This window comes from Podarcis bocagei, assembly GCF_964188305.1.
Source record: "Podarcis bocagei genome assembly, chromosome: W".
Lineage (NCBI taxonomy): Eukaryota > Metazoa > Chordata > Lepidosauria > Squamata > Lacertidae > Podarcis > Podarcis bocagei.
In genome coordinates, this window is record NC_138131.1 from 27013676 (window position 1) to 27038381 (window position 24706).

At 43.8% G+C, this 24706-nt stretch overlaps 3 protein-coding genes across 3 annotated transcripts in view; all 3 read right to left on the bottom strand.

Annotated features, from left to right (window-relative positions):
* Positions 1–14123, bottom strand: part of LOC308578061 (putative helicase senataxin) — a gene marked incomplete at its 3' end in the record, with an annotated part of 86377 nt that extends 72254 nt beyond the window's left edge. The window contains exons 1-3 of the mRNA XM_081178344.1: positions 14080–14123; positions 13169–13327; positions 12442–12665 (exon numbers count right to left, since the gene is read on the bottom strand). Coding sequence (XP_081034470.1) covers positions 12442–12663 — 222 coding nt within the window. The 5' untranslated portion in view covers positions 12664–12665; positions 13169–13327; positions 14080–14123. The remainder of the gene's footprint in view (positions 1–12441; positions 12666–13168; positions 13328–14079) is intronic.
* LOC308578062 (putative helicase senataxin) overlaps positions 11718–24706 on the bottom strand; it is a gene marked incomplete at both ends in the record, with an annotated part of 129961 nt that continues 116972 nt past the window's right edge. Inside the window, 4 exons of the mRNA XM_081178345.1 lie at positions 11718–11800; positions 13169–13327; positions 14080–14182; positions 21257–21347. Of these exons, the coding sequence (XP_081034471.1) occupies positions 11718–11800; positions 13169–13327; positions 14080–14182; positions 21257–21347 (436 nt within the window). The remainder of the gene's footprint in view (positions 11801–13168; positions 13328–14079; positions 14183–21256; positions 21348–24706) is intronic.
* On the bottom strand, positions 14509–20680 carry LOC308577890 (uncharacterized protein). Its single transcript, XM_081178254.1, has 2 exons — positions 17863–20680; positions 14509–14676 (listed from the first exon to the last, which is right to left on the bottom strand). Exons 1-2 carry the CDS (start codon positions 20656–20658, stop codon positions 14647–14649), a joined length of 2826 nt encoding a protein of 941 aa, XP_081034380.1. The 5' UTR covers positions 20659–20680; the 3' UTR covers positions 14509–14646.

Genomic DNA, 24706 nt, shown 5'->3' on the forward strand with positions numbered 1-24706 from the left:
CAAACACAATTTGCAATGATCATAAATAAAGAAATAGAACTGAATATTAAAAGGTTAAGACAAAAAAACTTTGAATTTGCGAACAAATCTGGTAAATGGCTTGCGTGGCAAACCAAAAAGAGAAAAGAGCAAAATACAATTAATAAAATTATTGTAAACAGAGAAGAGGTTGACAATCCGAAAGGAATTAGAAAAGGATTTTTGGACTTTTATAGAAAACTATATAAAAACAGAGAAAGAAATAATAATAATTCAAAAAGGGGGAAAGAGAGGACCCAAATAATTACCGCCCAGTCAGTCTGACATCAATACCAGGGAAGATTCTGGAGCAGATCATTAAGCAAACAGTCTGTGAGCACCTAGAAAGGAATGCTGTGATCACCAATAGTCAGCATGGATTTCTGAAAAATAAGTCATGTCAGACTAACCTGATCTCGTTTTTTGACAGAATTACAAGCCTGGTAGATGAAGGGAATGCAGTGGATATAGCCTACCTTGATTTCAGCAAGGCATTTGACAAGGTGCCCCATGATATTCTTGTAAAGAAGCTGGTAAAATGCGGTCTTGACTCTGCTACCACTCAGTGGATTTGTAACTGGCTGACTGACCGAACCCAAAGGGTGCTCATCAATGGTTCCTCTTCATCCTGGAGAAGAGTGACTAGTGGGGTGCCACAGGGTTCTGTCTTGGGCCCGGTCTTATTCAACATTTTTATCAACGACTTGGATGATGGACTCAAGGGCAGCCTGATCAAATTTGCAGATGACACCAAACTGGGAGGGGTGGCTAACACCCCAGAGGACAGGATCACACTTCAAAACGACCTTGACAGATTAGAGAACTGGGCCAAAACAAACCAGATGAATTTTAACAGGGAGAAATGTAAAGTATTGGACTTGGGCAAAAAAAATGAGAGGCACAAATACAAGATGTGTGACACCTGGCTTGAGAGCAGTACATGTGAAAAGGATCTAGGAGTCTTGGTTGACCACAAACTTGACATGAGCCAACAGTGTGACGCGGCAGCTAAAAAAGCCAATGCAATTCTGGGCTGCATCAATAGGAGTATAACATCTAGATCAAGGGAAGTAATAGTGCCACTGTATTCTGCTCTGGTCAGACCTCACCTGGAGTACTGTGTCCAGTTCTGGGCACCACAGTTCAAGAAGGACACTGACAAACTGGAACGTGTCCAGAGGAGGGCAGCCAAAATGGTCAAAGGCCTGGAAACGATGCCTTATGAGGAACGGCTAAGGGAGCTGGGCATGTTTAGCCTGGAGAAGAGGAGGTTAAGGGGTGATATGATAGCCATGTTCAAATATATAAAAGGATGTCACATAGAGGAGGGAGAAAGGTTGTTTTCTGCTGCTCCAGAGAAGCGGACACGGAGCAATGGATCCAAACTACAAGAAAGAAGATTCCACCTAAACATTAGGAAGAACTTCCTGACAGTAAGAGCTGTTCGACAGTGGAATTTGCTGCCAAGGAGTGTGGTGGAGTCTCCTTCTTTGGAGGTCTTTAAGCAGAGGCTTGACAACCATATGTCAGGAGTGTTCTGATGGTGTTTCCTGCTTGGCAGGGGGTTGGACTCGATGGCTCTTGTGGTCTCTTCCAACTCTATGATTCTATGATTCTATGAGGAAAATAGAACGATTTTTGAAAGAAAAAAGGTGCAGAAGATCCTGGCAGAAAAGAAAGACCAACTGAATGCCCCAATAGGAAACGAGGAGATAAAAGAGGCCATAAAGGAACTGGAAAGGGGGAAAGCCCCTGGACCAGATGGATTTACATCAGGCTACTATAAAGAACTGAGAGATGCTTTAATGACACCATTGAAAGAAGTCATGAACAATATTTTAAAAGAAAGAGACATCCCTGAAACGTGGAAAGAAGCATTTATTACACTTATCCCTAAACAGGACTCAGATTTAACACAAGTTAAAAATTACAGGCCTATTTCACTGCTTAATACAGACTATAAGATATTTGCATGGATTTTAGCGAACAGATTAAAAAAGATATTGCAAGAAATTATTCACAAAGATCAAGCGGGTTTCCTTCCAGGCAGGCAGATGGAATATAATATAAGAAATGTAATTAATATTTTGGAGTATCTGACTGCCAGGAATGAGAAACAAGCTATATTAATGTTTGTAGATGCAGAAAAGGCCTTTGACAATATTGCTTGGGATTTTATGTTGAAGAACTTGGAATATATGGATGTGGGGGTAGAGTTTTTTAATGGGATAAAGGCAATTTATACAGAGCAGAAAGCAAAATTAATTGTTAATAATGTGAATACAGAAGATATCAAAATAACAAAAGGAACTAGACAGGGATGTCCACTCTCACCACTGCTATTTATAAAGGTCCTAGAGGTTTTTTTGAGGTCGATGAGACAAAATGAATTAATAAAAGGGGTAACAAGTTGGTCAGAATGAATACAAATACAAAGATCTAGTAATTACGATTGAAGAACCATTGTTGTTGTTTAGTCGTTTAGTCGTGTCCGACTCTTCGTGACCCCATGGACCAGAGCACGCCAGGCACTTCTGTCCTCCACTGCCTCCCGCAGTTTGATCAAACTCATGCTGGTAGCTTCAAGAACACCATCCAACCATCTCATTCTCTGTCGTCCCCTTCTCCTTGTGCCCTCCATCTTTCCCAACATCAGGGTCTTTTCCAGGGAGTCTTCTCTTCTCATGAGGTGGCCAAAGTATTGGAGCCTCAGCTTCACGATCTGTCCTTCCAGTGAGCGCTCAGGGCTGATTTCCTTCAGAATGGAGAGGTTTGATCTTCTTGCAGTCCATGGGACTCTCAAGAGTCTCCTCCAGCACCATAATTCAAAAGCATCAATTCTTCGGCGATCAGCCTTCTTTATGGTCCAGCTCTCACTTCCATACATCACTACTGGGAAAACCATGGCTTTTACTATACGGACCTTTGTTGGCAAGGTGATGTCTCTGCTTTTTAAGATGTTGTCTAGGTTTGTCATTGCTTTTCTCCCAAGAAGCAGGCGTCTTTTAATTTCGTGGCTGCTGTCACCCTAGCTGCCTTTAAAAATGCTGTAATATTGTTCCTCCCATCTCAGCCTCTCTCTGAGGTCATGCCAAAGGTAATTCCATTGCCATCGGCACCTTCATTTGCCTGGGTCGACTGTAAATGCCATGTCACCTACTTATTTAGTGGGCAATGCTCCATAAAGGGCTCAGACTACAGTGCAAAAATTGACTATTCCAAATTATGGCAGAAGGAAGCAGTGAAGAAGCTGTTACATTGCCATTATTAGCAGTCTGTCCTGTTGCTCAGAATGCACAGGGACAGAGAGCCCATGAATCATTGCCCTTTGCAGTTTTTAACAAATTGAAGCGAAGTGTGGCAGAAAATGGCTTGGATGGCATTCTTGATGGGCTAAGAGCAGCCAGTACTTTAATTCCAAACCTTGAAGCCTCTGAAGTTTCAATGAAACAATTGGCTTATGAAAATGCTGATTGCAAGACTGCTCTTAAAGTGATGTACCAGAAGTCAGAAACAGAGATTGCTCAAATGAGTAAGCCTTGCCAGAATATTGACACCGAGACTCACAAATCTGCCCTCCGAGCAGCAGCTTTGTCTCCTTCAGCTCATCCTGCTAAAGACAGGCAATGCCACGACCGGTGGCCTTCCAGCCTGAGTCTAAATGGGAGAACAAAGACTGTTGTGCCAGCTGATTGTCAGTCTTTTACTGAAGCTAAATTAGAAGCAATAGCTGGCTCTTCTAACACACTTGCTTTTAACACACAGTCTCCTGTGACAAATCTGCGCCATGCCGCTAAGGGCAGTGCCGGTTTGAATCTACTGACAGCAGAACTTGCTACTTTTCAGTTCCAGTTCCCTATGGTGGTTTATAAAATTAAGACATAGCATACAGGTCTGATTCCACCTCAGACAGTGAGACTCATTCTTCATCGCTTATTTGCAGACTTTTTTCTCCTTTCCTCCCTGAACTTAAAATTCCTAATGAATTTACTTTACAGGAGTTGCAGAGTTTTGGGGTCACTTCATATGCGTGATTTTCCTTAAATACAATGTTTTCTCCCAAGGATCAGGCGTCTTTTAATTTTGTGACTGCTGTCACCATCTGCACTGATCATGGAGCCCAAGAAGGTAAAATCTCTCACTGCCTCCATTTCTTCCCCTTCTATTTGCCAGGAGGTGATGGGCCCAGTGGCCATGATCTTCGTTTTTTTGATGTTGAGCTTCAGACCATATTTTGCGCTCTCCTCTTTCACCCTCATTAAAAGGTTCTTTAATTCCTCTTCACTTTCTGCCATCAAGGTTGTGTCATCTGCATATCTGAGGTTGTTGATATTTCTTCCGGCAATCCTAATTCCGGTTTGGGATTCATCCAGCCCAGCCTTTCGCATGATGAATTCTGCATATAAGTTAAATAAGCAGGGAGACAATATACAGCCTTGCCGTACTCCTTTCCCAATTTGGAACCAATCAGTTGTTCCATATCCAGTTCTAACTGTAGCTTCTTGTCCCACATAGAGATTTCTCAGGAGACAGATGAGGTGATCAGGCACTCCCATTTCTTTAAGAACTTGCCATAGTTTGCTGTGGTCAACACAGTCAAAGGCTTTTGCATAGTCAATGAAGCAGAAGTAGATGTCTTTCTGGAACTCTCTAGCTTTCTCCATGATCCAGCGCATGTTTGCAATTTGGTCTCTGGTTCCTCTGCCTCTTCTAAATCCAGCTTGCACTTCTGGGAGTTCTCGGTCAACATACTGCTTGAGCCTTCCTTGTAGAATTTTAAGCATAACCTTGCTAGCGTGTGAAATGAGTGCAATTGTGCGGTAGTTGGAGCATTCTTTGGCACTGCCTTTCTTTGGGATTGGGATGTAGACTGATCTTCTCCAATCCTCTGGCCACTGCTGAGTTTTCCAAACTTGCTGGCATATTGAGTGTAGCACCTTAACAGCATCATCTTTTAAAATTTTAAACAGTTCAGCTGGAATACCATCACTTCCACTGGCCTTGTTATTTGCAGTGCTTTCTAAGGCCCATTTGACTTCACTCTCCAGGATGTCTGGCTCAAGGTCAGCAACCACACTACCTGCGGTGTACGAGACATCCATATCTTTCTGGTATAATTCCTCTGTGTATTCTTGCCACCTCTTCTTGATGTCTTCTGCTTCAGTTAGGTCTTTACCACTTTTGTCCTTTATTATGGTAATCTTTGTACGAAATGTTCCTTTCATATTTCCGATTTTCTTGAACAGATCTCTGGTTCTTCCCATTCTGTTGCTTTCCTCTATTTCTTTGCATTGCTCGTTTAAGAAGGCCTTCTTGTCTCTCCTTGCTATTCTTTGGAAATCTGCATTCAGTTTCTTGTATCTTTCATTATCTCCCTCGCATTTTGCTTGCCTTCTCTCCCCCGCTATTTGTAAGGCCTCGTTGGACAGCCACTTTGCTTTCTTGCATTTCTTTTTCATTGGGATGGTTTTAGTTGCTGCCTCCTGTATAATGTTGCGAGCCTCCACCCATAGTTCTTCAGGCACTCTGTCCAGCAAATCTAAATCCTTAAACCTGTTCCTCACTTCCACTGTGTATTCATAAGGGATTTGGTTTAGATTGTATCTTACCTGTCCAGTGGTTTTTCCTACTTTCTTCAGTTTAAGCTTGAATTTTGCTATAAGAAGCTGATGATCTGAGCCACAGTCAGCTCCAGGTCTTGTTTTTGCTGACTGTATAGAGCTTCTCCATCTTTGGCTGCAGAGAATATAATCAATCTGATTTCGATGTTGCCCATCTGGGGATGTCCATGTGTAGAGTCGTCTCTTGTGTTGTTGGAAAAGCGTGTTTGTGATGACCAGCTTGTTCTCTTGGCAGAACTCTATTAGCCTTTGCCCTGCTTCGTTTTGATCTCCAAGGCCAAACTTTGTTCCTTTTATCTCTTGATTCCCTACTTTAGCATTCCAATCCCCTATAATGAGCAGAACATCCTTCTTTGGTGTCACTTCTATAAGGTCTTGTAATTCTTCATAGAATTGGTCAATTTCAGTTTCTTCAGCACCAGTAGTTGGTGCATAAACTTGGATTACTGTGATGTTAAAAGGTCTGCCTTGGATTCGTATCGAGATCATTCTATCATTTTTGAGACTGCATCCCAGTACAGCTTTCCCCACTCTTTTGTTGACTATGAGGGCCACTCCATTTCTTTTACGGGTTTCTTGCCCACAGTAGTAGATATGATAGTCATCCGAACTGAATTCGCCCATTCCCGTCCATTTTAGCTCACTGATGCCCAGGATGTCAATATTTATTCTCGCCATCTCATTTTTGACCACATCCAACTTACCCAGGTTCATGGTTCTTACATTCCAGGTTCCTATGCAATATTTTTCTTTACAGCATTGGACTTTCCTTTCGCTTCCATGCATATCCGCAACTGAGCGTCCTTTCGGCTTTGGCCCAGCCGCTTCATCAGCTCTGGATCTACTTGTACTTGTCCTCCGCTCTTCCCCAGTAGCATGTTGGACACCTTCCGACCTGAGGGGCTCATCTTCCAGCGTCATAACTTTTATATGCCTGTTGTCTTAGCAAGTGTAAAAGAAGTATTGGAAGAGATTGAGAAATTTGGAAATGTGGCAGGGTTCAGACTACACAAGAAGAAAACTAAAATAATTGCTAAAAACATGGATCAAAGTATGATAGAAATAATGCAACAAAGAATAGAGATAGAGGTGGTGAAAAGGGTAAAATATTTAGGAATTTGGTTAACTCGTAAAAATATTGATTTGTTTCAGAATAATTATACACCGGTCTGGAATGGAATAAGGAAAGATTTGGAGATGTGGGGAAGATTGAAGTTATCTTTTTGGGGTAGAATCTCTATGGTTAAAATGAGTGTTCTTCCAAAGATGTTATTTTTGTTTCAGACTATCCCCATAATAAAGGGGGTAGTAATTTTTAAAGAGTGGCAAAGAGTGCTCTCAATGTATATCTGGCAGGGTAAGAAGCCGAGAATTAAATTTAAGTTATTAACAGATGCAAAGGAAAGAGGAGGCTTCGCCCTGCCAGACTTGAAACTATACTACGAAGCAGCATGTCTTTGCTGGTTGAAAGAATGGATAAAATTAGAGAATAAGGAGTTATTAGATTTAGAAGGATTTGACAACAGATTTGGATGGCACGCGTATTTATGGTGTGAAAAGAATAAAATTCATAAAGGTTTCGGGAACCACATATTTCGGAGCTCACTAATAGAATAATAATAATAATAATAATAATAATAATAATAATAATAATAATAATAATAATAATAATAATAATAATAATTTATTATTTATACCCCGCCCATCTGGCTGGGCCTCCCCAGCCACTCTGGGCGGCTTCCACAAAAACCAAAAATACAATAAAATATCACACGTTAAAGACTTACCTGAACAGGGCTGCCTTAAGATGTCTCCTGAATGTCAGGTAGTTGTTTATCGCCTTGACATCTGCTGGAAGGGCGTTCCACAGGGCGGGCGCCACTACCGAGAAGGCCCTCTGCCTGGTTCCCTGTAGCTTTGCTTCTCGCAATGAGGGAACCGCCAGAAGGCCCTCGGCGCTGGACCTCAGCGTCCGGGCAGAATGATGGGGGTGGAGACGCTCCTTCAGGTATACTGGACCAAGGCCGTTTAGGGCTTTAAAGGTCAGCACCAACACTTTGAATTGTGCTCGGAAACGTACTGGGAGCCAATGCAGGTCTTTCAAGACCGGTGTTATATAGTCTCGGCGGCCGCTCCCAGTCACCAGTCTAGCTGCCGCATTCTGGATTAGTTGTAGTTTCCGAGTCACCTTCAAAGGTAGCCCCACGTAGAGTGCATTGCAGTAGTCCAAGCGGGAGATAACCAGAGCATGCACCACTCTGGCGAGACAGTCCGCAGGCAGATAGGGTCTCAGCCTACGTACCAGATGGAGCTGGTAAACAGCTGCCCTGGACACAGATTTGACCTGTGCCTCCATGGACAGCTGTGAGTCCAAAATGACTCCCAGGCTGCGCACCTGGTCCTTCAGGGGCACAGTTACCCCATTCAGGACTAGGGAATCCTCCACACCTGCCCGCCTCCTGTCCCCCAAAAACAGTACTTCTGTCTTGTCAGGATTCAACCTCAATCTGTTAGCCGCCATCCATCCTCCAACCGCCTCCAGACACTCACACAGGACCTTCACTGCCTTCACTGGTTCTGATTTAAAAGAGAGGTAGAGCTGTGTATCATCCGCATACTGATGAACACCCAGCCCAAACCTCCTGATGATCTCTCCCAGCGGCCGCATGTAGATGTTGAAAAGCATGGGGGAGAGGACAGAACCCTGAGGCACCCCACAAGTGAGGGCCCAGGGGTCTGAACACTCATCCCCCACCACCACTTTCTGAACACGGCCCAGGAGGAAGGAGCGGAACCACTGTATAACAGTGCCCCCAGCTCCCAGCCCCTCAAGACGGTCCAGAAGGATGCTATGGTCGATGGTATCGAACGCCGCTGAGAGATCCAGCAGAACTAGGAAACAGCTCTCACCTTTGTCCCTAGCCCGCCGGAGATCATCAACCAGTGCGACCAAGGCAGTTTCAGTCCCATGATGAGGCCTGAATCCCGACTGGAAGGGATCCAAATGGTCCGCTTCTTCCAGGCGTGCCTGGAGTTGTTCGGCAACCGCTCGCTCAATCACCTTACCCAGGAATGGAAGATTTGAGACTGGGCGATAGTTGGCCATCGTGGCCGCATCTAAAGATGGTTTATTAAGAAGCGGTTTAATAACCGCCTCTTTCAGCGGGTCCGGGAAGGCTCCCTCACGGAGGGAAGCATTCACCACCCCACGAAGCCCATCGCCCAGTCCTTCCCGGCTAGCTTTTATAAGCCAGGATGGGCAAGGAGACAGGTGGTTGGTTTCACTCGTCCAAGCAGCCTGTCCACATCCTCGGAGGTAACAGATTGGAATTGATCCCACTCAACTTGACTAGACAGAACTCTTGCACTCTCCCGCCCCGGCCCTGCTCCCACGGTGGAGTCTACTTCTTCCCGAAGCTGAGCGATTTTATCTGCAAAAAACTTTGCAAAATCATTGCAGGAGAACATGTGGCCCGTACTGGGCCCCGATGTTGCAGGTGGTTCCGCTAAATTGTGAACCACCTGAAAAAGTCTCCTGCTGCTGTTTTCTGCAGATGCAATAGAGGCGGTGAAGAAATTCTTCTTCGCCGTCGCTATCGCCACTTGGTAGGCTCGACGTTGAGCTCTAACCTGTGTCCGGTCAGATTCGGAATGAGTTATCCGCCACCGGCGCTCTAGCCGTCTCAACGATTGTTTCATTGCCCTCAGATCCGTGGAAAACCACGGGGCTGTCCGGGCTCCATGCAATCGGAGAGGGCACTTCGGAGCCAAACAGTCAATAGCCCTGGTTAACTCCACATTCCAGCGGGCCACCAGGGAATCAGCTGAAAGGCCATCAACATGGGATAAAGCATCCCCTACCACTCTCTGGAAACCATTTGGATCCATTAAGTGGCGGGGGCGGACCATCCGAATTGGTCCCACCTCCCTGCAGAGGGGATGGGTCGCAGAGAAGTCCAGTTGCACCAGGAAGTGATCTGACCATGGCACTTCTTTCGTTTCGCTTTTACTTAGTGTCAGATCACCAACATCCATAGAGGTAAACACCAGGTCCAAGGCATGTCCACGGCTATGGGTTGGGCCAGACTTATTCAGGGACAACCCCATGGAGGCCCAAGCGGCCCCTTGTAAGGTCGTGTCGGCATGGATGTTAAAATCCCCTAGGACGACCAAGCTAGGTGTCTCCAGGAGAACATCCGCCACGACCTGAAGCAGCTCGGGCAGGGAATCCTTGGCGCAGCGGGGAGGTCGGTACACCAAAAGGAATCCTGTACTGCCCCTATTGCCCAACTTCCAGAACATGCACTCAGAGAACTGGGTCTTCCCAATAGGACGCCTGGTGCAAACTAATGACTTCCTAAAAATCACTGCAACCCCCCCTCCCCGCCCACGTGACCTGGGTTGCTGTGCGTAAGAGAAACCTGGTGGACAAGCAGCGGCAAGGACAGGCCCATCTGCTTCATCCAACCAAGTCTCTGTTACACATGCCAGGTCAAATCCTCCATCCATGATCAAATCATGGATGGCAGTGGTCTTATGAATCATTGACCTGACATTGCACAGCAGCACCTTCAGGTCATGTGGGTATCCCTTGCTGATTCTAGTATCCATCCGGTCAGGACCAGACCCGGAGGCAGGGATAGTCCTCAGACAACGACTAAACCTGCCTCCTCTGTGATGACATGGTCTGGTCTGAGCGTAACTCCTCCTCCTACCCGTGATCACTGAGATTGGTTGTCCCAGTGCATCCCCCCCCCCCGTGGAACATGCCCCAGCTATTTTGTGGGCTGGGGCCCACTCCCCGGCAGCCCTGACCCCTCCCCCTAAAAACAAAATAACACCTTAAACAAACAAACAAAACCAATAAAACAATACAAACAAAAAAAGTAAAAATTACAAAAACATCAAAATAAAAAAATAATAATTCCCCAAGCCCAACCAAACATCAATGCCACCCCCACCCTCCACATACAAAAAATCCAGAGAAATTTTTTTAAAAACATTTTAAGAACACTCTGTGCCTCTCCGGCAGTAACAACTGTCCTAGTGAGGCCTGTCAGGCCCCGCCCTGGGCCAGGTGGTAAGTGGCAGGGAGGAGCAGGGCCCTCAGGCACTCACTCAGGGGAGTCTTCCTGGGCAGCAGGCAGCAAGCAGCACACAGTCCTTATGAGGCCCCAGGCCCCGCCCCAGGCCAGATGGTAAGTGGCAAGAGCAGGGCCCTCAAGCACTCACTCAGGGCAGTCCTCCTGGGCAGCAGGCAGCAAGCAGCATGCAGTCCTTATGAGGCTTCAGGCCCCGCCCCAGGCCAGATGGTAAGTGGCAAGAGCAGGGCCCTCAAGCACTCACTCAGGGGAGGTACAAAAACCTATTAGAACCCAGAGTTCCACACTGGTTGTCTCCATTAGAGGTTATGAGTGTAAAGAAAATAAATATGAGAGGTAACTGGATTACATATGGTCAATTGATAATCAAAGAAGGAGGAAAATGGAAACTAATGCCATACGAACAAGTTAGAGAACATATTTATGACTGGTTGCATTATTTTCAGGTTAGTGAAATGTTTAAAAAAGATATCAAAGAAAAGGGTTATGTAGAAAAAGACTCAAAGTTCCAGACAGAAGTGATAAATAATGATTCTAAAATTCTGTCAAAAATGTACAAAATATTGTTGGAATGGAATATGAAAGATATTTACACCGGTAAAATTAGCAAAAATGTATAAGACGTGTAATAAGTGTTGGAAATGTAAGGAAACAGAAGGAACGTTTTATCACATGTGGTGGGAGTGTAAGAAAGTGAAGGGATTTTGGGAGATGATATACAATGAAATGAAAAAGATGTTAAAATGTACATTTGCAAAGAAACCAGAGATATTTCTTTTAGGGATTACAGGAAAGGAAATAAGAAGAAAGGACTGTAAACTTTTCCAATATACAGTTACAGCAGCAAGAATTCTACTGGCCCAGAAATGGAAACAAGAGGAAATACCGACGGTAGAAGAATGGAGACTGAAGCTGAGAGACTATGCAGAACTGGACAGACTAACTGGGAAAATCAGATATCTTCGAGACCAAAAGTTCATCGAGGACTGGGGGAAATTTGTTGAATATCTGAAAAGAACGTGTGATGTGCAAACAACGCTAGTGGGGTTCCAAGAAGCACTGTGAAAGTTGAGATATATTGTTTGAAAGAAATAGAAGTGGGAGGGAAGGTTAATGGCAATATAAACAGAAGAAATGCGTAACTGGGAGGCAAATATGGATGATTGTCAGAGAAGCTGAAGGAAGTCCAAATAGAGTTAAATTTGTGGAAATTCTGATATGATTGTTTATTTGTGTTGGAAAATTAATAAAAATTATTAAAACAAAACAAAACAGAGAGGCCTGGAGGGTGGCATTTGGTCCCTGGGACTGAGGTCCCCACCCTTGTCTCACATCTAAAAGACCATGTTCCCAAGAGATGCAGATTTGTGGCCACATGTTACGGGCAACACTTGAAAAGCGGCGGTGTGTGAACCATAATTCCGAAGGCTTCCCTGGAGATGGCAGGAGAAAGCTTCCATCTGCTGCTAATCTTAACAGCTAACTGTCTCTCCTCCTATCGCCTGCCTCCACCTCCGGAAAGTTGGCTGCTGGAGTAGAAATATTCTCTTGCCTCTCTCTGGTCTTCTCTGCCCATCTCTGAGGGAGTTTCAGCTTAACCCCTGGCTCATTGGCATACGATTTGTGTAATGGGTAGCAAAATATCTTATACCTCCCCAAGTCAGAACTGGGTTATATTGCCTTTTAAAACAAACACTTACAGAAGTCTCCAAGTCCACAGTTGAGCCTGTCAGACAGAAGTCAGAGTTTTGTGGGCTGATTATGGCTTTGGCTAGAGGGCTTCGGTTCAGAAGAAGGAGGGCCTTGAACATTTGCTCCGTTGTCACCAAAGAACTGACCACCACACACCTGACATTCTTATCAACACCGGACAAATTTCCTTGTGTCTTGACAGACAGAAGACAGGCATCCTGCTCTTTCATCTCTGAGAGAGAGAGAGAGAGAGAGAGAGAGAGAGAGAGAGAGAGAGAGAGAGAGAGAGAGAGAGAGATACACAGGGGTACAATTCAGAAACCACGGTGTATGCATTATCATCATCTAGCATTCAAATCATGATTTGAGAGCTTTTCTAGCATACATATTAACAGACTGTACATTGTTTAGAGTTCTTTGCCTGCTTCCATTTCCCAAAACCGTGGCTTGTAACCCCACTTCAAACAATGGCTTCTGATCTCAATCCATGGCTTCTTGGCTTGCCAGTGGATGATAAACCATGGTTTGTCAACTCAAAACTTCATGCCAAACTATAGTTAAGCTTTCTTAACCACAAAGCTTGGTGCAATACCTGGACTGAGCCAGAATTTCATGCTGAAATAGCAGAAATGGGTCCCCCATCCCAAATCAAATAACTTACTGACACCAAGGGTTGGCTAACATAATTGTTTTGTACACTTACTTATTGGTTTTTTTTATTAAAAAAAAACCTACCAGTATAAAACCGAGTCACATAGCCCACATGGTGTAATGGACAGCTCTCTGCCTTGCCTTCTTTGCTATAGAAGTTTTGCTTTTCAGACAATATTAAGAACACCAAGTCACATTCCTTTGGGTGCAGCTGTTTCTCTAAATTGCTTCTTGAGATGTTAACTAGAGAAGTAATTTGAACACAGAACAAAAATATGCAAGCATTTAGCCACATACAGATACAACTACGTTGTTACCAAAAGCTCTTAATAAAAGAGTAGGCATGTCGAGCACAAGTTGCTACAGCTGAACTTTGAATTCCAGATGTTTTTGGTTACCCAGTCGCACATTCTAATAAATATTCACTCAATTTAGTTGTATGAGCTTTTTCATTGCTGCTGCTGAGGTCCATTTTGGAGAGAGAAAGCATTCTGGGTATTGAGATAAAGCAGGCACACCTTGCCTCAATCCTTGTTTTTTTTTTTTTTCTTTCTTTCTTTTTAATCAAATAAAATTGATTTTTATTCATTATTCATTTAATCATTTGCAGCACCTGGATATCAGTTTGTTTGTCACAGATATTGGTTTATTTTATTTCATAAAATTTATACACCGCTTGTTTGGTTTTTCACAACTTCAAAGCAGTTTACCAAAAGATTAAAACAATAAAATAATTGGTAAAAAAATTATTTTAAACATTTTAAAAAAATCAAATCAACGAGAAACTGAAAACAGGCTAAAATACACATCAACATTCTGTGTTGGGCAGAAAAGCAAAAAAGATACAGGCAGAATAAAGTATAATAGCCCTTGACTGCTCACCCCAACAGTCTAGTGTTAACACAAGCACTTCTGTTATCTACTACAACCACCATTAAAAACAGGACTGCATTTCTACTTCCCATTTGTTTATATGCAGTGAAATTCTCACTCACTTGTAAAATCTGCTTCATTTGTGTCTGCGTTGAAGTTCAGCAAATTCAACTCAAGAGGCCTTTGCTCTTTTGATTTCTGGTTCTCTAGCCACTCCTGTGCCACCTGCAGGGAAATGGAAGCATAGGCTTAAGAGACTGCTCTTCCACCACATGTGGGCTGCTAAAAGCATTGGGCAGGATTCCCTGCTCATAAATGGGGCCCAGAGAGTCTGTGGCTCACCACAGTTAACTTTATTGACTGATTTTCACAGAGAGCAAAAGGAGTTACAGTCTAAGGAAATAATAAAATCCCTGCTTGCAGCAGCCCAACAACTGGTGGCACAAAATTGAGAAATTTAGCAAACTTGCAACTTTTCTTATGAGGACAAAAGGTATGGACAGTGATATTAATGAAGAAACTTACCAAATATCTGAAAGCTCTATACTGAAGATAAGACTCCAACCATTTTATGGACATATGATGTTCTGTTATTACTTTCCTGTTTGGGAATCCATCGAACTAGCAGCCTCCATCTACTCATGGACAATTGTGATGCAATGTATTTTGTTAAATACACATGCTCTCGCTTAGTGGGATTGGGAGGGAGGACTGTATTGCTTAAAAAAAATGTCTATTGTGATGTATTAGCATAATTTTGATACATACATTTGTAAAACTAAATAAAAACATTCAACACCTGCCCCATCCAAAAAAAACCCAAATGGGACACTTTTAACCCCGCTCCCCCTTGCCAAAAAAAACCTTGAGTCCACCACTACACTAGTGCAACAGTTAGGCTTACAAAAATCCCTTTTGTATGAACGAGACACACCTTTCAAAGGCTGGTGTGGGGAATCTGTTTAGGGAAGTTTTTAATGTCTGATGTTTTATTGTATTTTTAATATTTTGTTGGAAGCCGCCCAGAGTGGTGGGGTAATTAATAATAATAATAATAATAAAATAATAATAATAATAAATATAATAATAATAAAAATTAATAATAATAATAATAATAATAATAATAATAATAATAATAATAATACAACTTTTGGCCTTCCAGATATTGCTGGACTACAATGCCCATCCATCCATCCATCCCTTGTGCCACTGGCCATATGCTAGGGCTGATGGGAGTTGTAGTTGAGTAACATCTGGAGGGTCACAGATGTTCCCCCACCTCCTGTCCTAAGACAACATCCACACCCTACATAGCACTGTTATACCACTTTAAACAGCCATGGCTCCTTCCCGCATAGGCTGTAATGATCTCAGACAGGCAAGCAAGCCTTGATAAGGTTTAATGACTCCCTGTCAGTTTTATGGTACATTTATAATAAATTACATCCAGAGTGCAGCTCCCAGCCTGACACTCTTGAAACAAGTTAGTCACTCTAAGTCTCCGCCCTTGTCACAGCAAGAAGGATGCCAAAGTCCAGCCTTTCCCCTTTTGCACTTCCGTTGCATTCTAACCTTTTCAGCTCTCAAAAGAAGAACTCCCTGTCCGCTGCCTTTCTGCTGGTTGCTTAGCAACCCTCCCACGGCCGTCTATCTCTCCCCCTCCCCTTTCTCTAGCTGAGTCAGGGAACTCTTGATGAAAGGGGGTCGAGCCCACCTCCTCCTGCTCTGTCTGCGATCTTTGGTCTCCAGAGTCGGACTCTTCCCTGGCATTCGATTCAGCCATGTCCTTGACATAGGCATCCTGGGAAATGGAGTTTGTCAAGGATGCTGAGAGTTGTTAGGAGAGCCCTTTTCCTCTCACACAGAGCTACAATTTCTAGAGTGGTTTAACAATCAAGCAATAGGAGCCTCTTCTTGACACCATTAATGAACTACAGTTCCCAAAATGCTTTGGGGGAAGCCAAGACTGTTTAAAGTGGTACAATACTGATTTAAATGTATGTGCAGGTGTGGCTTAAGTTTAATTGGGGAGGACGAAACTTTCATTTTTAGGAAGGATTCAGCCATAAAGATGAATATTTTACCTAAGATGTTATTCTTATTCCAAACAATACCAATAATAAATAACACAAGCTGCTTTAAGGAATGGCAAAGAGATATTTCAGTATTTGTCTGGCGGGGAGAAAGCCAAGAATAAAGCATAACATTTTGATGGATACTCAGGAAGAACTTATATAGAGTCTGAGAGAAGTATAAAGACTTACTGGAAATGTTATTGTACACATGTAAGCTCATTAGCAGGATTAACTTAAACCAAACAGACTGGCGCGGCTCCCTAGGCTTGCGGATAGCAGGCTGTTCTGGGGGCTGGGGTGGGGGGAAGCTTGGGCTTCCCCCGTGCCAGCCCTGTGCCTGGGGGGGGGGAATAATTTTTTTTCTTTATTCCCCCCCCAAAAAAAACCTAGGTGCGTCCTATAGGGCGGTGCATCCTATGGGGCGAAAAATACGGTATTTGTTTGAAAATATTGGATCTGTATTTTTGTCAAAATATTTTTGAAAAATGTAATTAAAAAAGCAATTTCACAGAAAAAAACAAAACATGGAAAAGAAATGGGTGACTTATAGGGACCTACTGGACCTCACAGAAGAGGGTGTGATGCTTAAGAACAGGCATAGGCAAACTCGGCCCGCCAGCTGTTTTGGGACTACAACTCCCATCATCCCTGACCACTGGTCCTGTTAGCTAGGGATGATGGGAATTGTAGTCCCAAAACATCCAGAGGGCCGAGTTTGCCTATGCCTGCTTAAGAAGTTAGAGGGTAAAAAGGATTGGTTGATCAATTGGTTGCAATACTATCAACTGATTGAAGTATTTAAACAAGGTAAGACGCATGGGTTTATTAATCAAAGCTCTCAGTTTGAAAAAGAGTTATTAGAGAACAGAGAAAAACTAATTTCAAAGATGTATAAGAGGCTTTTAGGATGAGAAACTAAAGATTGAAATAGATAAATCTGCTATGATCCACTGAACTAGCGATGTGGGCACAATATAGAGATGAAGGCATAGGAAAAACCGTAGAAATTGAATATAAAATTCTCAGTGTGTTATGTTTTGAAAGAAAACTTTATGAAAATGACTCACAGATGGTACTTGGCACCGAGTAAGCTAGCAAAAATGTACAAATCAGAGTCAGGCTTATGTTGGAAATGTAAAGAAGCAGAAGACACTTTTTACCATATGTGGTGGACATGTAAAGTGGCTAAGAGTTTTTGGGAGATGGTTTATAATGAGGTTAAAAAATTACATAAGGTGATGCTCCCAAAAAACTCCAAGGCATTTCTCTTAGGGATGTTTCAAGAAGACAGACGAACCAATTGTATGCTACAACAGCAGCAAGAGTACTCTATGCACAAAAATGGCGAAATCAGGAGACACCTACTAAAGAAGAGTGGCAGTTTAAACTGACAGAATATGCCAAATTGGCAAACTTAACTATGGAAATTAGAGATCAAGAAGAGGTAGGTTTTAAGGAGGAGTGGAAACCTTTTGTTGAATATTTAAAGAATTATTGTAAACATGTTAAAACGTAGGTAGGATATGAATGAAGAACAGCAACTGAATACTTGTTGTTGAGTACAGTGTGGAAAAGACAAGGTATATAATATTGATAATATGCAGCAAATTTAAAAAATATGGGGGAAACCATGGAGGGGGGCGGGGAAGTTGAACACAAAATGGATGTGTATTTGGAAACATGTGTCAACTTGTCAACTTTTGAAAGAGAGAGAGAGAGAGAGAGAGAGAGAGAGAGAGAGAGAGAGAGAGAGAGAGTTTAATTGCAGCTAGTGGGAGGATTTCCTTTGAGGAGGAAAGAGAAAAATGAGGTGGTCTGTTGCCAGCTTACCGTTTCAAATGCATTTAGCATCATTAAGGGGAAGAAAGTATTGAAGTAGTCATTGTAATCCTCAAACTTGGCTGTGACAGGGGCAACAATAGACTGAAGGAGATGGCTTGGTGGCCCAAACAGTTTAAAGTTTGCAAACATGTCATAGTTCCACTTCAGCACCTCTCTGGTGAAAATCCCATGGTCTCTCTGCTGGGCATTCACAATGTTTGCTTGTGCAAAGGGTTGGTGCACTTTGTTCCAAGAACCAGCTCTGGGGGTGGGCAGCGCCATGACAATATGGTTATTTTGCACATTCAGCAACTGAGGGGTGTTGTTTGAAATCCGAGGCTGGAGAATGCTGCTCAGTGTCGGGGTCTTGAACTGCAAGTCATCATTACTACCCTGCAGTGGGCTTGCAGATATATTGACTTCCATGTTTGAGAGGTAACTGCCATCTTCTATTTGTGAACACAGTTCCGTGTACACTGGATCCAACTGTGTAAGAAAGAAGCCGTCACCATCTTTGTTCTCATTCAATTGGGGCTCTCTCTTTTTCAAAGCCACATCCTCGTCACATGGGCTAGAGGAGGGATCTGGAAAGGTCAAATGATTGGTTTTACTAGCTCCAGCAGAACTTTCCTTCTGATTTTCCACCCCCACCATACTGGCAGACTGCACAGGTCTTAGCTCTGCCGCCTTGGGTTTTTTGGCTGGCTGAGCCTCCTGAGTTTCTCCGTGAGTACACTGACAATTCTCTCTCTCTTTGGGGTTTGTCTGCCTATAGAGCTGACGTTTTTGGCAGGCAAAATTGTTCTTATTTCTAGTAGTTAGTTGCTGAGCATTTACTAATTGTGATGTCCTTTCCTGGGGAACATCCACCTCGCCAACAATTTCCCTGTAACTGCGCAACTCAGCAAGACTGTCCTGTGTGCACTGAGCAAGTTCGGCTGCTCTTTGGACTTTCTCTGATAGGCCATGTTTTTCTGTCACTAAGGTTGGGGCTGGCATATGTTGGATTTCGTTGGGTGGGACCAGAGCAGGAGTAGATCTTGCCAGTTTTGCCAGCAGTGGTTTTTTACTGTGCATGCTTGGCTTGATGCTTCCCTTGGGACTTTCTCTAGCTGTTTTAACCTGCCCATATTCTGCAGAGCTCTTCCCTGGCTGAATAGTGGATTCTTTGACAGCAGGTGCTGACCCTGAAGGACTGGCAGATGCTGATGTACTGGGCAGAACTGGATCTGTGCACCTGGAACAGCTTCCATTGCCAGCACATATCCCTGTGAAATTTGAGCATACTACTGCATTTCCCTTGCCGATGTGGCCTTCACGAGCTGCTGTATGATGTATGAGGTCTGGAGTAGTCAATGGCTCTTGCTGTGGGGCACTGAATTTCTTCTCAAGGCACGCGTCCACTTGCCCTTTCCTGCTCTCTCTACCAGCTTTCATTTTGTTTTCATCCTCATCTGAAGAAGCGTCAGAAATAATGACTTGGTTTGGGGAATTATCTGCACCAGCAGACAACTTGTTGCTCTCTCGGGCAGACAAAGTTTGAACAGCGCCTTTAGCTTTCCTCTTAATGCATTTTTGGTGACGGATGATGCTTTCCTGGCTAGAGTCAATGGGTAAACTGGTTCCTTTAGCACACACAACAGAGGCCTTGCCTGAGCTTGCCTCTGATTTGCAAGGCAATGTGTCTGATGTGCTGCCTCTGGCTACAATGATTTCACTCCTCTGCCCTTCCTGGCTCTTTGTTCTGTCTCTGACCAACTGCAGCTTTTCTGTTCCTGGCTCCAGGTTGGTATTTCCTCTCCTACTGCTTTCAGGTAACAGTTTTAATTGCAGGGTGCTGTCTGGTTTCAGAGATCTGATTTTGCTTGTAAGGTCATTTAGACCAACCTTTCTCTCCAAAGCACTGCTGCTGTTACCATTCTTTTCTGTAAGAGATCTGGAAGAACTGGGCTTCTCCTTTGTGCTGAAGTCTTTGGTCTCCAGGTCTTGAAAACCGAGGCCAAAGCTTTTGTAGAAGGGATCTTGCTTGTTTTGGACCCCTGGCCATTGATGAGACACCACATTTTTCTGGGCATCCATGTGTCTTTTTGCTAACACAGACAAGCAGGGTAGGTGCTCATTGTCCATATTCATTGGACACCTGTCTTCCTGCCTTTTGTGGTTCATTAGGAAAGTAGGTGAAGTTACACAAACAGGAGGGCTCTTCACAAGGGAGGAAGGATTTAACGATTTGCTCATGATGCTCCATATGATCTCCTTCAGAGTGTTCTGTAATTCTAGAGCCTGCGGGGAACTCAGCTCCCAGTGCTTGTGGCTACGGCGAAGCAAGTTGAGTTCATCAAGGAACTGCTTACAAGTGGGTGACTGCACAACCTGATACCCTTCCTTCAGGATGTTACGGATCAGTTTCATGCAGGCAAACTGTATGGGCTCAGGTTCCCAAGATGGTGATGTCACTGTGCTTCTTAAGCTATTCCTGACTACTCTTCTCTCAATGCCAGGCATGAACACCGTACTTGGAAGCATGACACATTTCACCACTATCCACACCCACATTTCTGAGCTGATCCACAGAAAATGAAGGCAATTTTTCTTAAGGCTGCACTCAACAACAGTCACCAAGATCCAGATGAAGAACTCAGACACTTTGTCACAAGTCTCAACAGTGCCACTGAGGACATTTTGGATTTCCAAACACAGGTGATGAATGACCACTATGCTGTAGGCAATCCCCAGGTCCTTCAGGTCCATAAGGGAGTGGATAAAAGGGATGAACCATAAAAAAGTGCTGTTGTGCAACTGCATGTCTTGGCCGATGTCAGAATGTAACAGGTCAGTCAGGGTCTACATATCTTTGTACAAGTAGAGGCAGTAATCAGGACAAATGGTATCCTGAAACAGGAAACGGGAAGTCAATGTTTAGCAGCATGTTCTCAACTTTCCTGCTCTGCATATCCAACAACAACCCGCCTCACTTCAAGGATTTCACTAGGATGGGAAAGGGGGATTTGTCACCCTTCAAGTGTTGCTGGACTTCAAATTCCACCAGCCCCAGCTAGCATGGCCAACAATCAGAAATTATGGGAGTTGTAGCCACAGGTCCCCTGTCCCTATACTAGTCACTATACAGTGATCTCTTTTTTTTTGGGGGGGGGGGGTATTGCCAGCCAACAAGGCTAGAAACATTTTTTTAAAAAAATGAAAAAAGACAAGGTTTTCAAGGGGGTGAATTCTGTCGCCAATAAAAAACCACCCTTCAAACAAACATGGAGGAGGAAAACTGCTTCTGTTCTAGAGGACAGATGTGATTTGATACTTCTCTATAACTATAATCCAGAACCGTCCACATAGCCATGTTTCAAGCATGGAAGAAGACAGTAAGACAGATCAACAAGCAAGTTACCTTGTGGGGCTTTTCAATGTGGTAGTCATACGCCAGTTGGCTGCAAGTGACAAATTCATCTCCATAGTCCGACATGGGCTCAGATTTAGTCCTTCAAAAATATTAAGAAAGCCAAGGGTTTTGTCAGGAGCCAGTCATGTGAAGGTCAGCAATAAAAAAACACTGGTGTCAGTGAAGTTAACTCTTTATTCAAAGAAACAAAAACAGTGCAGGCCTAGTGATCCCAGCAACTCTTCCCAGTAGGTCTTGGCCCAATGCAGAAGTTGCAAGGACTGAAGGTCCCTGCCCTCCCCCAGCTGCCGATGGTCTCTCCTCTCCAGGGGTTTTTCCAAGCAGTCGGAGACTACGTCTGCACGCAACCAATCTCTCCTCTGCTCTTTTCATTTCTCTGCATGTTCTGGGAGGCGGGAGGGGGGGAGCGGAGCTGGTCATAGAAGGGAGACACTCCTTAGTCCTTCAGCAGCCTGCCTCTTCTTGGTCTACTGGCCCCCTTCCTCTCCAGCCTCTGAATTATGACTTTCTGCCCCAGCTTCTTCCTGTTCACTAAACCCTGTTGCCTCTTCAGCTTCCAACACCACCTACTCCCAGTCCGCTCCCTCTTCTTCCTCTGACCACTCTTCAGCATCCCACCATCAGTCCCCTGGCTCTGAGCCTTCTTCCCCTGGAGGATCCCTTGGGGGTTCTCCAGCTGGCACCTCCCACCACTCCCCCGCATCCAGACAGTCCATGACAGGTTTAAACCATTAGCTACTTATTTAAATGTGTAGTACACACTATTCTGAAAGCTCGAGATGGGGGGGCGGGGCAGGCAGAAAAGAACAGAATAAAATGTAATTAAGCTCAGTGTTATTTCCTCACTGACTTGGAGTCCCAAGGCTATGGGAATGATGATGGTCTTACAATGTAATTTGTCACAAGGAGCACTTAAATTATTCTCAAACTTAAACTGAGACCCAGGTTCTGCTCAAATGCCTGCTTCAAATTTAACACTAAGATATAGTTTATGTGAAGGAGAAATTTCCATTTTCCTTCATCTTGTCAGGATCCATTTTGAGCCTTTAGGACTCCATATGCTGTATTAGTTTTATCATCTGTGTATGAACTTTGACTAACCTATTCTAACAGAGAAAAAACATTATTTTTAACCAAGACGTTATGTGTGCCCAGTGTCCTGGTACACTGAGAGAACAAACTGATGGAATGTAATGTCACGGGACTGCCAAGGGACGCCTTGGAGTCAGGGAAGAAAAGAGTCAGAGCGGGAACAGTCAGAAGGAAACGATCGGGACGGAAGGGGAAGAGGGGGAGAGCCAGGAGGAGGCAAGGCTCTCCGATGCTGAAGCAGAGCCCCAGCACCGCACAGGGAGCTCAGGTACAGCCTTCGGCACAGGAAAGGAGAGGGTTAAAGCGCAGGGATCAGAGACGTCCCATGAACATTCCAGCCGCCTCTTCTGTTGGAGGAGAAGCAGGAGAAGACCACTCCCCGAATCTGAACCAGACGATTCGGATGCATGATTGTACTGTGCTGCTTTTACACATGCAAAATAAAGAACTGTAAATACCTATCTGAGTGAGCAGAGGGTGCTTATTGCGAATAGCATACACAAACCATCACATGTAAGCAATACGGCAGTGACCCAAGCCAAATTAGGGAAATCGCCAGGACCTGATGGACTATCCTTGGTGTATTACAAAGTATTCCAAGGAACATTGGCATTGCCATTGATGGAGGTAATGAACCGAATTCTTCAAGGGGAAGAAATTCCATCTTCATGGGAAAAAGCATATATAACACTAATCCCCAAACAGGATCAAGGAACCCCATACCCAAAGAATTTCAGACCAGTATCTTTATTAAACAACGATTATTTTAGAAGTATTAGCATAAATAATAAGATGTAATCAAGAAATTAAAGGTTTAAGAGTGGGTCAGAGACTTAAAAGAGTGGATAATATTACAAGGCGGGGACTTATTAGACCTAGAAGAGTTTAATAACTGCTATGGGTGGCATGAGTATTTAGGATACAAAAAGGTGAAGGTCCACAGGGGATTTCTTAATACTATCATAAGAAAATTGATATATAGAGTATGGGTAAAATACAAAGAATTACTGGAGCCTAAGACACCCTGGTGGATTTCACCCTTAGAAGTGTTGTAAATAAAAATATGCCCTTTTCCCTTATGGGGTATCCAAGAGCCCATATAGAGTCCTTACATAGGTTCCCTATTGGTAGGAGAAAATAACAGAGGCCAACCAGAGAATATTGAGAAGCAAAGCAGCTAGTAAGCTTGATCTTTATTGATCTGTTGCAACAGGGTACCCCCCTCACACGCAGGAGAGGAAGAGGACCCAGAACAATAGCCTGCAAGGCCTTATAAAGACTTTTGAAATTCCCCTTCTCTAGATCAGGACCACCCCCAGAAACATTATGCATACATCACAGAAGGGGTGTAACCTAAGACCACCCCTCAGATACATCCCACCTACATCACAGAAATTTAAATGTTGTTTTTCTCTTGTCCTTGTTTATCTCCTGTCTAGCAGGTTACTTGATTGGATTTTCTGGGGAGCCTGGCCATTCTTTTGTAGTGCTAAAATACTTATTTCCTGGGCCAGGTCACAGGCTCACACCTTATTCAAACACAGATTAAAGGAAGAGACAATGGGGAGGCTTTTCCAATTTTAACCTTGCAGAGAAAGGATTTGGTCAGTTTAGGAATCAAAATGGTTCCTGTGCTGATCTATGTATGTGCAGTTATGAACATTACTATATATCTAAAACCATAAAATTCCTATCACAATATTCCCCCCTTTGGGGCTAGAATTTTTCTTAAAAATTTTTGCCCCACAAATAATAACATCGTATGTTGTAAATGGATGTGTTTCATAGAATCATAGAATCATAGAATCATAGAGTTGGAAGAGACCACAAGGGCCATCGAGTCCAACCCCCTGCCAAGCAGGAAACACCATCAGAGCACTCCTGACATATGGTTGTCAAGCCTCTGCTTAAAGACCTCCAAAGTAGGAGACTCCACCACACTCCTTGGCAGCAAATTCCACTGTCGAACAGCTCTTACTGTCAGGAAGTTCTTCCTAATGTTTAGGTGGAATCTTCTTTCTTGTAGTTTGGATCCATTGCTCCGTGTCCGCTTCTCTGGAGCAGCAGAAAACAACCTTTCTCCCTCCTCTATGTGACATCCTTTTATATATTTGAACATGGCTATCATATCACCCCTTAACCTCCTCTTCTCCAGGCTAAACATGCCCAGCTCCCTTAGCCGTTCCTCATAAGGCATCGTTTCCAGGCCTTTGACCATTTTGGTTGCCCTCCTCTGGACACGTTCCAGTTTGTCAGTGTCCTTCTTGAATTGTGGTGCCCAGAACTGGACACAGTACTCCAGGTGTGGTCTGACCAGAGCAGAATACAGTGGCACTATTACTTCCC

Excerpts from the sequence above, each read along its gene's own strand:
- LOC308577890 (XM_081178254.1), bottom strand. The coding sequence starts at position 20,658 with ATGCAGTTGCACAACAGCACTTTTTTATGGTTCATCCCTTTTATCCAC. Across the intron at positions 14,677-17,862 it reads TGCTAAATGCATTTGAAACG|CAATACAGTCCTCCCTCCCA; the intron begins GTAAGCTGGCAA and ends ATTTTTTTTAAG.